We start from the raw sequence: 14801 nt of genomic DNA on the forward strand, positions 1-14801 counted from the left end.
AACGAATCTACCTTTATCTCTTGCCTGACTCCTGGTACATAACATAATGGAAAGAACTTGGAAATTGGAGACCATCAAAAATGAGTGTTTGAGTACCAATGCAAATAAATTTGAGCTAGAACAAAAGGTGAGCTAAGGAGGTAAGGTCATTGTTCTCCATCTACAGAGTGTATCTGTTTATTATACATTATTATCTGTTTTTTTTATTAATTATACATTATTAAGCTTGGTTGCTTTTATTAAGTGCTTATTACCTATCTATATCTTTCTCTAGCTACCTATATTGATTTTATTCCTGAATAGAAAGATTGAAGTTTTTCCAACAGCAAAAATAAAGCACTGTACCAAGCCAGAAAGACTTGTCTAATGCTAAGTTAGATAAGATCTATATCAGACAGATTTGATCTCTGTCTCCTTGCCCCTTCCCCAGTCGCAGAATTTTTTTTAAAAGTGCCTGATTTTTCACTAGCTATACACAGCAGACAGCAGTTACTTCTGGCCACTATACCCTTGCAGACTGCAGATAAGATGGCTTGGCTGTCTCAGAAAAGCAGATGAAAATTGCTTTGTTGACCATTGAACAAGAAGTCTGGGCTGAGTTTCATACCTTAAGTCATATGTCTATTAAGTGGAGATTCAAAAGCAGAATTTTTCCAACTTCACAGCTTTGCAGAATTAAATCTAGTACAGTATTATTCACTTGTCCTTTTCACAAGAGGAGCCACAATATTTCACCTGTAACTTTACCAACATAAGGGAAGCTAGCTAGATAATGGGAATTTCTCATTGTATACTATGATATGATGGAAAATCTGACTTCCAAGTACAAACAGGATCACTATTTCTCCTCATTTGTTTGGATTCTTGGTCATCTCAACAACCACCTTGCTGCTTGAATCATTACCTAGAAGACTCTGTAAGTGGGTCTCCCAAGGTCCTAATTGATGAGTGCCCCATAGGTCCATTCTAGTAGGCTGGTACCAGTCATACTTTATTGCCAACCCTCCTTCAACAGCTAAATTGTTTGTACTCATTTACACACAAATGTGTAAATGCTTGCGGCCCCCTCCCCCAGATTTCTAGTTCTGGAATTTTAATCACAACAATACTACCATTGCTACTGGAATGTGCATGTGAAAATGAGGAGAGAAACATTTTTCTGCTTGGAGACAAGACAGTCTTCTTACAATCTTGGGAGGACCAGAACCTTTGTATTTTTTTCTCCATCAAACAAGATTTACAAAAAGACCAACAGAATTCTAACTCTGCCCTTAATGTTCACTTAGTATTAGTGGTTTGTTTAATTACTTATTTTCCTGTGCTTTTACTTCCTGTTTTTCAATATCCTTATGTTTTGGGCCATGAGGCAGGATGGCACAGTGGGTACAATGACTGGCACATGGTAAAGTAAATAAGTGATAAGATTTGGAATTAGAAACCCTTCATTTGAATTTTGGCCATGTCTCTATGAGCTAGGGATTTCCCCTCTCTATGCTGCAATTTCCTAAATTTCTTTCCTTTGAGCTACATCATGCTCTCAGTGAAGTAGCAGTTCCAAATTGTTGCCAGTCCAAAGACTGGAAATCAGTACACAAACTGATTTTGATGGCTGTCTAAAATAATGTATGTGGCTGTGGTCCTGTGAGATTTGGGTGGATTGTTAGATTAGAAGATCTCAAAGCTCCCATTCAACTCTGATTTCATCATATCATTGTTAGATCACCCTTGGAAGATATGGACCTTTTATCAGTTCTCAACCTATTTGATGTTGTCAAAATATGCCTAGAATTTTTGGAGGGCAATTGGGGTTAAGTAACTTGCCCAAGTTTACACGGCTAGTCTTTTTGTGTTAAGTGTCTGAGGCCGGATCCGAATTCAGGTCCTCCTGACTCCGGGGCCGGCGCTGCTTTTGGATACTTTATAGACAGAATAAAAATCTCTTAATACTGATGAAATTTTAAAAATATACTTCTGTTGTAGATTTGAAATTTGTAATGCCTCAAACACATTGCATGTCTTGCTTTTTGTCTTTGCATTCCCAGCACCCTAATGTCGTTCCTGACATATAGTAAGAACTTAATAAATACATGTTGCTTGATTGATTTAAATATATGTTTAAAGTGAGTAGTTCTACCCTTTGACCCAGAGATTGCACTGCTAAGCATACATCCCAAGGAGATGGAAGACATTAAGAAAGATACTCTAGACACAAAATATTGAGGGCAGCACTTTGAGTGGTAGCAAAGAATTGTTTATGAAGTAGATACCATTGATTGGGGAAATGGCTAAACAACTTGTGATACATGAATATAATGGTAGAAATAACAAATATGATGAAGTTGAAAAACATGAACCAAGGAGAGTGCAGTAAATAGAGCCAGGAAAATGATATATACCATGACTACAGCAATGCAAATGAAAGTATAAAAAACTGAAATGGAATGCTGTATCATCACAATTATCAAGAAAAGATAATAAAATGACCATCTCTCTCTCCTTTGAAGAGATAGAGGGCTATGGGTATGAAAATATTGCTTATGCTATCAGATTTGGTCTGTGTATTGGTTAGTTTTGCTAAAATATTTTTTCTTTTTTTCTTATAAGTAATGGATTGTTATAAGGGATATCATAAGGTATTTATTAGAAGGGGAAGGAATACATTTGGAAATGAAGATGTCTAAATATCAATAAAAATGGAAAGGTTTTTTTGAAGTGACTTGTTTACCAAAGAAAAAATATGGAAGTTCTTCCTTCCTTTGCTACACCATGGCCTTTCCTTGAGTATATGGTATATGTGTACTGATTTAGCTTAACAATAAATTGAATGGATAATTTTAATTTCTTTGTTGTTCTAGAGATTTGCCATGGAAGGTATTGCATCTTTTTTTTTTTTTTTTGCTTTTTGGAGGGCAATTGGGGTTAAGTAACTTGTCCAAGGTCACATGGCTAGTTTTTTTGTGTTAACTGTCTGAGGCCGCATTTGAACTCAGGTTCTCCTGACTCCAGGGTTGGTGCTCTATTCACTGCACCACCTAGCCACCCCTTATTGTAAGTATCTTAAACTTAACATGTCCAAACAGAACTCATTACCTTCCTTCCCTTCCCCAAACCCTCTACTCTTTTGAACTTCTCTATTTCTGTCAAGGGTTTTATCATTTTTCCAGTAACCCAGGGTTATCCTTGAGTCCTCACACTCACCTCCCATATCTAATCTGTTGTCAAATCTCATGGTTTCTACCTTTACATCTCTATACACATTCTCTTATCTCTGCTCATATAGACACAGGCTCTCATCACTTCTCCCTGGATTACTGCAATAGGCTTCTAACTGGTCTCCTTTGACTCAGGTCTCTCCCCATACTATTACATCCTACACACATTTAGACTGTGTGTTCAAATACTTGAACATAGCTCTCATGTCCTGCCCTCCCCAAGTCTTCCCTTCTCCAAGCTCAACCTGCCAAGGTCAATAAGTGAGTCTACAGTAGAAGGTCAAGAAGCATTTATTAAGCATTTAATACATGCCAGCCACTGAGAATACCAAGGAAAGTAAAAAAAAAAAATGGACCTGCCTTCCTTCAAGAAACTCACATTCTAATGAGAGAGATAGCATGCAAATAATTACATACCTATATGATAGATACAGCTTAAGCGGAAGGCAATCTCAGAGGGAAGGAGCTTGCAGGGGATTGGAGGAGACTAGGAGAAACTTCCTGTAGAAAGTGGGATTGGAGCTGAGTCGTGATAGAGTTTGTTCAGCTAATTCTTATGTGACAAGGCCTCTAGTCATCTTGCCACCTGGATTGCTTCCTTTGGTATACACCACCTTTTCATCATCCTTCCTAAGATACAGTACTCGGAACTGAACAAGGTACTCTGAATTGTCGTGACTAGAGCAGAGGGCAGTAGGCCTGTCACCTCCCTCCCTCCTTCATGTGGTTCGTGAGTTTTGGGCTGCCATGTTATACTGTGTGAACAGTGTATTTCCAGGGGGTGGAATTGGTCAGAGAAGACTCTGGAGGAGATGAAAACTGAACCCTGCCTTAAGGTCTAGGATTTGGGTAAGTAGAAATGGCATCAAGGTCTGTGAAAGATAAGGATGAAATAAAAAAAATAAGTCAGTGTTTCTGTAGCATACATTATCCTTTCAATATCCCCATGAAGTAGATTGCACCATTATTACTGCCCCTGTTTTATAGTTGGGGGAACTGGGGTTCAGACAAAGGAAGTAGAATCTAGATGGCATAACAAATGGAGTGCTAGACTTGTAGTTAGGAAGAGCTGAGTTCAAATCCTGCCTCAGACATTCACTATGTGACCCCTGGACAAAGCACTTAACCTCTCTCAACCTCAGTTTCTCTCTGTAAAATGGGGAGAGTAGACCCCATTTCATAGGGTTGTTGAGAGGATCAAATGAAATAATATATGTAGAACATTTTGGAAATCTTAAAAATTCTATATAAATGAAAATGATAGGGATGATGTGAGTTCAGGTGAGAGCTAGGATTTGAACCCAAGTTAATGAGAGAATTTGGGGCTCCTTTCAAATGTGAATTGGCTCCATAGCATCACTCATTAGACATCTGCAGTCCTGGTTGATCCAGAGCTCATTCCTAAGGGATTCCAAGGAAGGGTGCCACATTTCCCCTCTCATGTTGGCACATTCTTATTGTACAGGTCTCACCTCTCTACTCATTTGATTACAGGTTCCAAAGAATGAGGTTGAATTAACAAGCGATGAATGCATCTTGTAGCCTGGCTTTCAGATTTGCAAGAAATTCCATCTCAAAGCGGTTAATGTCAATGAGCATTAGAATAATTATAGTTATATCTCTTTTTTTTTCAAAATTATATTTTAGACTCAAATGCTAGAACACAAATACAGAATAGAGAAAAGAAACAAAAACATATTGGAACTTAAATGTAAAATTAGAAGAAAAAAGCATTTTGTGAGCATCGCAGAACATAAGAGAGCATTCAAAATTTGTAACAATAGATTTTCATTTCAAGAAAGCCTATATGATAAATAACACTTATTGTGTTGAGAATTGTCCATCTTTCCTTTGCTTCCCTGTGAGTTTTCTTTTGTTCTCTGCTGTGTACTTTTTTACTTTGTTCTTTTTCCCCTCCCCCCAGAAGGCTACAATAAAGTTTAGATATGTTTCTCTATAGCTATAGATATATGCATACATATATACATACATACATATATAGACATATACTTTCCCAAACCTATTCTACTCCTACCTTTGTTTTTTATGTATGATTATCTCTCTTATTTCCTATCCCTTCTGTCCCCTCTACTTTACTTCTATCCACTACCTTGCCCTCCTATGACTTGCCTACCCCCCTCCAAGGATCCCTCCCCTATCCTCCCATTCCCATAAATCTAAACACCCTTCTATACTCCTATTTACCTATTCTCTTACCCTCCCCTCTAAAGACTCCTCCTTTGTTCTCTCCCCCCTCCCTATGCTACCATTTTATTTCTTCTGAATTTAGAAGATTTTTACACTCTTCTAAATATATATGTATTGTTCCCTCTTAAACCCATTCCCAATGAAAGCGGGTTACCAGAACTACCAGCCCTCTTCCCCCATCTGATTCCTCTATATCAATTCTCCCTTTTGCACCTCAAATAATTACTCTTTTAAGCTGTTCCTAAATGGTTTTACTTTTAAAAGTCATATCATTCTGAGGTTTGCCCTGATCTTTCTTATAAACTACCCAATTATTGATAAGAATCTTAGACCTCCATTTTACATATATAAAAAGTAAACAGTCTGTCCTTATGGGTCCCTTACATTCAGTCTTTGTTATATACCTTATATTTCTCTTGGTTCTTATATGTTGAATCTTCTATTAAGTTCAGGATTTTTTCAACAAAGTAGTTGAAGTCTGAAATTTATCAAATGTCCAATTTTTTTTCATTCAGTATAGTATTTAACTTTGCAGGGTATGATATTTTTGGCCAGAGTCCAAGGTATTTTGCTCTTTGATATGATGTGTTCCAAGACCTATGGTCCTTTAATGTCTTTACTGCTAGGTCTTGTGTAATTCTAATTGTGGCACCATAATATTTAAATTGCTTTAATCTTGATGCTTTTAATATTTTTTCCTTGAGCTGGGGGTTTCAAAATTTGACTATGATATTCCTATGAGTTTTCCTCATAGGATCTCTTTTAAGTGGTGATTGATGAATTTTTTCCTATTTCTACTTTCCCCCCTTGCTCTAATGCTTCAGGACAATTTTCTTTGATTATTTCTTGTATTATTGTGTCAAGATTATTTTTTATCATAAATTTCATTTTGTTCAATTATTTTAAAATGTTTTCTTCTTGATCTATTCTCCAAATCGGTTGTTTTTCTTATAAGATGTTTCACTTTCTCTTCTATTTTTTCATTATTCACATTTTGCTTAATCATTACTTGATCTCTTATAATTTCACTGGCTTCACTTTGCCCAATTCTAATTTTCTTTTCTTTTTTCTTTTTTTGCTTTTTGGAGGGGTAAGGTAGGGCAATTGAGGTTAAGTGACTTTCCCAAGGTCACAGGGTAGTTTTTTTGTGTGTGTGTTAAGTGTCTGAGGTCAAATTTGAACTCAGGTCCTCCTGACTCCAGGACTAGTGCTCTATTCACTGCACCCCCTAGCCTCCCCTCCAATTCTAATTTTCAAGGGTCTTTTTCCTCCTTAAGATTCTAAATCTCCTTTTCTAATTGGTTAACTTTCCTTTCATACCCTTCTTGTTTTTCTTGGATTATTCTTATTTTCACTTTTAGTTTTTCCTCCATCTCTATCATTTGATTTTTGAAGTCTTTTATTAGATCTTCAATGAATTTTTTGGGGGGCAGGTGACCATTTGATGTTACTCTTTGGGGGTTTCTTTACTTCAATATCCTCCTCTGAGGATGAACCCTGGTCATCTCTTTTCCCATAATAAGTCTCTATAGTTGGATTCTTTCTCCTTTGCCTGTGCTTTTTGTGTGTGTGTGGTAATATCCTAATTATTTGTAGTCACCTCTAGCCCTGGGGTGTGGGAAATGGTGCCGCCTCCCCCAGATCTTCAGTTCTTCCCTTTAGCCTGAAACCAGAGTGAAACCTGCAGCCTCCTGTAAGTGCCCACAGCCAGGGCCTTTCTGCCCCAGTGCTTCTGGGCTGGCCAGGCATATGCTGGTTGCTTCTCACCCCTGCAGCTTTTTGAGGCACAGCTGGATCTAGCATGCCTGATCAGCAGAGGTTCCTTTGATCTTCCCAACTTTCCCCGGGCTCAAATGCCCAACTCCCCTCACTATCCTAGGGGTAAAAGTTCTGGTGGCTGGGGCAGAGGCAACCTCTCAAACCAACTAACCTCAGGGCTTACTGCTTGTTTAAGAGGCTAGCCTTGCTGGTAAAATGGAACCTAGCCTAGAGATGTTTACTCTTCACAGGGACAAAACCTCTTGAAATTTTTCTTCTGATCTCAAATTGTCCCAGGAGGACCCCAGTTATGCCCCTGTTCTTATTTATCTCCACCCACACTTTGTCCTATTTTAACTCTTTTGTGGGGGAAAATCTTGAGAGCTCAAAATTTTCTGACCTACTCTGCCATCTTCCCAGAATCCTTGCTCCTAGTTACATTATACAAAGCACAAGACTGTTAGTTAGAGATACCGTCTTTCTCTGGTAATGCAGCTAATGATAGGCTATATTATAATCATGCGGGCCCATGGGATGGCATGCTGAACAGAGAACTTAAAAACAGGTAGATATATTAACCCCAACCACTGCTAAACTCCCCATCTATAATTTATTATTATTATTAGACACAGACCAAAAACCCTTTACTATTGTGTTTGCCATCCCCTGGACACTCTCCAACTTATGAATGTCTCCCTTAACATGTGGTGCTCAGAACAAAACCCAGCACTCCAGATGTGGCTTGACCTGGGCCAAGGGCAGTGAGACTATTCTTCCCCTGATTTTTGGACATACTATGTTTCTATTTATGCAACCAAATATTTCCTTGATTAGGAAAGGAGTGGAGCCAAGTCAGAGTGAAAAGTTGTACATGTCAGTGAAACCCTGAAAGACCTAGAGGAAGGCCCCTACATGTGGGGTATATCCTTTCTTAAGAATCACAGGTGTAGGGGCAGCTAGGTGGCACAATGAAGAGAGCAACAGCCCTCGAGTCAGGAGGACCTGAGTTCAAATTCAGCCTCAGATACTTGACACTTAACTAGCTGTGTGACCTTGGGCAAGTCACTTAACTCCAATTGCCTTGCCTTCCCCCCTCAAAAAAAATTTGTAAAGTGCTTACCACAGTGCCTAACACATTGTAGACTCTTTACAAATGTTACCTGTTGTTGTTATTATGGAGGCTTGGGTAGGCTGCAAAGCCTTTTCTAGTGGAGAGGGTACCCATATCAGAGAGGGTACATTTCTATGACCTTTTCCCATGTAGCTTCAGTCTCCACCTTCCTCCCAGAGTCTCTGGGGAGCATAGGGAGGATGCAAGGAAGCAGAACTTTCTCCTTCCCCTCGGGGCCCTGCTCTGGGACTCCAGCTCCCCTCCATCTGCTCTCCCCCTCCCCCGAGGTCAACATCTCTTCCTGCTCAAGCTTTCCAGGTGTGTGGCCCCTAGCCATTGGCTGCAGCCCTGCAATCACCCCGGGGTCTAGGCGAATGAGAAGCAGCCACTTGTGGGGCACACTCAAAGCTGGGGTCGTGGGAAAGCTCCAGCCCCTTGTCCCATCAAAGTGCTCAGTGGAAGTCGAATTCCAAAACAGAGTAAGCCACGGGCAGAGGGGCTACCTGGAGAGGCCAGGGCACACCACGGGTGGCCAGGCTGGGGATGAGGTGCCTGCCGGCGCTGGCGGCCATGGCCGTGCTCCTGGCCACCTCAGCAGGAGGCCAGAGCGGGGAGGGCCCGAGCCACAGGACCACAGACAACCAGAAAGCCACGGGCAGCACCACGGACAGCGGCACGACCGGCACCCCAGAGAGCACCACCACCGACAGCACCGCCGACAGCGCCACCGACAGCACCCCCACGAGCAGCGTGACCACAGAGAGCACGAGTTTAGGCAGAGAGCGCGCTGTGGGCAGTGCCACGGCCAGGGACGGTGCGAGCGCCACGGCCGAGGCCCAGCACGAGGAGAACGTGAGTGCCACGGCCAGTGCCGGGGGCAGGGACGGTGGCGGTGGCGGTGGCCCAGTCAGCTCTCCAGGGCAGCCGCGGCAAGAGTGGAGGAGGCGCGTCTACTTCCGAGAGGAATTCGAAGACGGCGGTGAGCAGCCAGAGACCGCGGCCGGGTGGGTGGGTGGGTGGTGCTGTGGTGTGAGTGAACCTGGTATATCCCAAGGCTGGGGCGCGGTGGGAGGGGACGGAGCGGAAGGACCCCGGGGCCAGCGGTTCAGCTTTCTCCTTCCCACAAATAAGCTGAAGAGGTTCTAGCTCCTACCCAAAGCGCGCAGTTCTGGGCAAATCAGGGCACCTCTTAGCTTCCGTTAGCTTCTTTGAAAATGACCATAGTAGCCCTGTCTCTTGACTACTCCCTGGGGGTATTGTGAAAGAAGAGCTTAGCTCCCGGCGTGATGGAGCAGATTGGGAAGGGGCCTGTGTGGACTAGGGGGAGACTTGGATCTGAATGTCTTTGGACAAGCCATGCCATCGCCCTGCAACTAAGTGGAGGCTGGACAACACCCTCTCTGGAGAATTCCATCCAGTTCCAACACTCCATGATCCTACCCAGATTTTAACATGAATGTAACCAGATCTCCTTGGGTTCTGTGTGGGCTTTGCTTTTCTTGTTCTTCCTCCCCCTATGTATCCTAAGTCAAGCTGTATACTGAGGTTTTTCCTCTTCTAAACCACCTGATGTGAGAGGCAGCCTTATCTAGTGAATAGAAAGCTATCATCACAGCCATCAAACTTGGGATTCAGGTTCTGCCTGACAGAGTAGATGTGTGACCCTTAGCAATCTAACATCTTAGGGAAGATATCCAAGTTTATGAATAGCAAAAAAGGTTCCAACCTGCATTAGCAGAGGGAGTTTCCTTACCAGGTAGTGACTGTGAATCGCCACCGATGTATTTTGTGCCACTTTGGGATAACTCTGTTGGCAATATGCCCCAGCCTCCTTAATATCTCCATGGACCTCTTCTTTGACCCTTAGGTGACCTACTACTGTAATTCTTCCAAAGAGCATCATTCAAATAAATCCCAGGAGAGAAAAAAGCGATGTAGAAAGAGTATGGGTCTAGAAGCAGGGGAAGTCCTGGATTTGAATCCTGACTCTTTCGCTTGCTAGCTGGGGAACCCTGACCAGACCATCCCCCTCCTCTGGGTGTCAGTCTCCTCTGTAAAAGTATTGAATGAGGTGATCTCAAAGGTCACTTTCAGCTAGATGTCAATAGAGCTGGATGCCTCATCCAGTTGCATGTCAGCAAAATAAGTTTTAGGATCACAGATTTAGATCTGGAAGGAATCTTGGAGGTCATCTTATCCAAGCACTGTCTAAGTGAAATGACTTGTCTAAGATTACACAGGTAGCAAGTAGGAGAGTCAGGAATTCTAGCTGGCCTGGTTCTCTGTTTCTAAACTCACTTTGAAACATACTACAGAGTTTGGAGGTGGTGGTTAAGCAACAGTTCTCTTTTGAAAGAGTTAGCTTTCCATTTTCTTTTTCCCTTTCTTCTGCTACTTAGCATCTCCAGCCTAGTAGGTTTGAAAAGGTCAATTTAGGGAGTTTCCAAACTTCACCAGCTAGCTTGCAAGAGGAGCTTTTTATAAAACATAGACCTCCTGTGGGAAAGGAAGCATTGTCCCTCAGTGTACTTGGTTCATAGATCTAGGCAATTAGGTGATAGAGTGGATAGAATAGTAGACTTGGAGTCAGGAAGACCTAAGTTCAAATCCCACCTCAGACACTTAGCAGCTGTGTGAGCCTGGACAAGTCACTTAACTGCTATTTGCCTCAACTTCCTCATCTATAACATGGGGATAACAATAACTTCTACCTTCCAGACTTGTGAGCATCAAGTGAAATGATTTTTGTAAAGGGATTTCCAAACCTAAAATTATCATGTGAATGCAGGTTAGTGAGCAAACTAGAATTGGAAATGTTCTCAGCAAAGCTGGGATTTCCCCCTCTCCCCCACATTCTTACTCTGAATCCAAAGTTCTGAATCATCCTCTCCACGGAACTGCTCACTAAGTAGTGTTATTCTGTTTGGCAGTGATGACGATTGTAAAAATCCTTGTTTTATTGTTCAGTCATTTCAATCGGGTCTGACTCTGTGACCCCATTTGGGGTTTTCTTGGCAAAGATATTCGAGTGCATTGTCATTTCCTTCTCCAGCCCATTTTACAGATGAGGAGACTGAGGCAAACAGTGTGAAGTAACTTGCCCAGGGCCACACAGCTAGTAACTCTGAGGCCAGATCTGAATTCAGGAAGATGAATCTTCCTGATGCCAGGCCCAACACTGTGCAATATGGCACCACCTAGCAGCCTCTTATATGGCAGTAACTATCACAAAACATTTTTCTTACACAATCCCATGGGGGAGACATTAGTAGTTGTATCATTTTCATTTTACAAATGGAGAAACTGAGTCTCAGTGAGATGAAGTGACTAGACTATGGTCGAAAAGTACCAAGTGTTAGAGCTATCAATTGACCAAAAAGCATGTATTAAGCACCTACTAATTGTCAATCACTTAGTGCAATAAAAATACAGGGGATAAAAATATGAAAATATAAGGGGTCTTTCCCTAAAGGAGCTTACATTCACATGTAGACAACGTGAACACATGTACACTTACATGCATACATAGATATGTGTAACATGCAAAAAGAATACTCAGGGGGCGGCTAGGTGGTGCAGTGAATAGAGCACCGGCCCTGGAGTCAGGAGGACCTGAGTTCAAATCTGGCCTCAGACACTTACTAGCCATGTGACTTTAGGCAAATCACTTAACCCCAATTGCCCTCCAAAAAGCAAAAAAAAAAAAAAAAAGAATATACAGTCTCTTGGGGAGTGAGGTTACTAGCAGCTGTGAGGATCAAGGGGACTTCATGTTGAGACTGAATTTTGAATGAAAGCAAACATTCCAAGAGGCTGAGGTCAGGAGAGAAGTAGCTCCAGGCAGGGACTAAAGCAAAGGCAGAGTGGGAAGACATACAACCATGTTATATCCATGAGTGCGGACCAGCAAACAGGCCATGATGGTCGGACTGCAGGGCGTGTGGAAGTGGGTAAAGGGACTGGAAAGTTAGGAAGTGCCAACTGATGGAGAACTTTATATGCCAAATAGAGGGTTCTATATTTGGTCCTGGAGGCAATAGGGAGCCACTGGAGTTTACTGAGCAGGGGATGATATGGTCAGACTCACGATTTAGGAAAAGCAACTGAGTGAAGGATGGACTGGGCTGGGCATAGACTTGAGGCAGGGAGATGAGCAAGAGGGCTCTTGTGAGACGTGAGAGACACCTACCTACAGAGGTGACTGTGAGTGAAGAGAAGGGGACCAGTGTGAGCGATGTTCTGGAGCCAGAGTCCAGGGTCTTCCAGCAAGCACCGCCTCCATCTGTGACTCCAGACAGTGCATTCATGGAGGACTGGGCTTGGATGCTTCCCCATGCCTCACCCTGATGGAACTTGGGATGGAGTATCTTATCATCCTCACAGCCTCTTAAAGATGCATCACTTGGCTCCCTTCTCACCACCTTTGCCTTGCTCTTTGTTATCACATTACAAGATGCCTTCTCACAGAGCGTGCCCCAACCTGCACTACCCACCCTTGGGAAAGGACCAGAGAAACAATCCATCTCTTAGGGGATTAACTGTAAAGAACCATCTTTGATAAACATTCCTGAAATAACAACTTGACTCAGCCTCTCACTTCCCTCTTAGATTCCTATTTAATCCCCACAACAGCCTTGTAAGATAGTCATTGAGGAGACAGATCAATAAATAACATGTATTGAGTGCTTTGCAAACCTTAAGGGACTATATAAATACTAGCTGTTATTAGTATAGACAGATGAACAGATGTGTTTACTTAAGTGTTTACTGTGAGTCCTCAAGGAGCTAACATTCCAATGGGAGAAGACAAAACATAAAGAGGACCTGGAAATGGGGGAAGGGTATTTGTGTAGGGGCAAGGGAACTGTCAAGGACAAGGAGGAAGAGGAGAAGTCTGGCTAGTCTGGTTAGTCTGGCTAGATGAGAGTGAGGTGAAGGACTCCTACCAAAATAATGGTCTGAGCAAGGTCTCAGGGTGGAGGCTTATCCAGGGTGGGAAGGAAGGTGGTGAGAAGTCCAGAAAGTGAGTATAGTCAAGAGTGAGTAAGTGAGTCAGTCTGATGCTTTCCATTGGTAAAAATAGGGAAACTGAGGCTCAGAGACATTAAGTGAAACAGTTCATACAACTAGACAGTGAAATACAATGAAATCTAGTCAAGGGTAGTATCAAGAGTGAGGGAGACAGTCTAATGATCCCCATTGGTAAAAATAGGGAAACTGAGGTTCAGAGGCATTAAATGACATGGGTCACACAGCTGGCTAGTGAAATCTTTGCCCTTCATCATATTGCAGTTGTAGCCAGTAGAGAGGGATATGATGTGAACCCCAAGAGTCAAGATAATTGAGGCAGAAGATCAGAAAAAAGCCAGCATGCCCAGTAAAAGGAAGAGCCATCTCTCTAATTAAAGCTTGAAATTTCCAAGAATCAGAATTTGCCCTTTACAGGAAGTCTTCTGAAAAGTCATTGATTCTTATGGTGAAGGTGAAAAAACACTGGCTCAGGAAACAAAGGACCTAGGTTCAAATCCTGTCTCTGATGTTTACTTCCTGGGTGACCCTGCACATTACACTTCCCCTGGGCCTCAGCTTCCTTTTCTATACAATGTGGGAGATAATCTACATGACTTTGAAAGTCTCTTCCAGCTTTGATGTCTATGACCATAGGTCTGCCTCCTCGGGACTTCTATCTTTGAGGCTTGTTCAAATTCGAATTCTTCTTTTCTGTGAGGTTCTTTCTAATATTTGAAGACCACAATCTCATCCTCTATGCATCCTCTCTGCTTCTGGACAAGCATCTCTATGCTTCAGACCTTTTGGTCTCACAATGCTCTGCCTAAGAGAATTCAACTTGATGCCCCTGACTTTTGGTCAGGGTAGAGGACTCAGGGTCTTGTCAACATCTCACGCTAGGTACTGCTAGTGTCTTAATGCACTCATACATCACATTAATTTTTTTGACATGTTAAGTCATACTTAGATCATTCACTCATTCATTCAGCATTCATTAAGTGATGACTATGTGCCTAACCCTGTATTAAATATTACAAATGAGGATGTGAAGCCAAAATGAAACAGCTCATCCCTCTATTGGGAGGGAAACAACATATGCAGATAATAATATATACCCAGTAATTTTCAGGGTGGGCAGAGGTCTATGGTGAAGGGCAGCTCATTATCAATAGAACAGGAGTTCCAGAGTGCACAATGACAAGTTAGGGAAGAGTGAAACGGTAGGAAGGGGAAGAGGGAAGGGAACAAGCATTATGGAGCTTTGGGCTACAGGCACTGTGCTTTACAAACATGATCTGATTTGTTTGGGGGGCACTGCAGGGATAGAGCTGACATAGGCTGATAAGAGGAAGCTGGGAGCAGGGGTTGGCGGAGGGAGGTTTGGTGTAGGCACTCAAAGGGATTCTGAGTAGTTCCAGCTAAAATCCCACCTCCTCCAGGAATCCTTCCCCAGCCCCTCTTAATTTTGCTGTCTTCCTGTGCTATGAATTACTTCCTACTTA

The 14801-nt window shown here is 42.3% G+C and overlaps 1 protein-coding gene across 1 annotated transcript in view; it reads left to right on the forward strand.

The window, feature by feature from the left end:
* The first annotated feature begins 8832 nt into the window (after positions 1 to 8832).
* The window catches only part of LOC138164823 (calreticulin-like), a 27281-nt gene continuing 21312 nt past the window's right edge, over positions 8833 to 14801 (forward strand). The window contains exon 1 of the mRNA XM_069092752.1: positions 8833 to 9268. Within this exon, the coding sequence (XP_068948853.1) occupies positions 8833 to 9268 (436 nt within the window). The remainder of the gene's footprint in view (positions 9269 to 14801) is intronic.

Source organism: Petaurus breviceps, unplaced genomic scaffold, assembly GCF_028583685.1.
Source record: "Petaurus breviceps papuanus isolate PSGF00001 unplaced genomic scaffold, PetGlider_PUasm1.0 207, whole genome shotgun sequence".
NCBI lineage: Eukaryota > Metazoa > Chordata > Mammalia > Diprotodontia > Petauridae > Petaurus > Petaurus breviceps.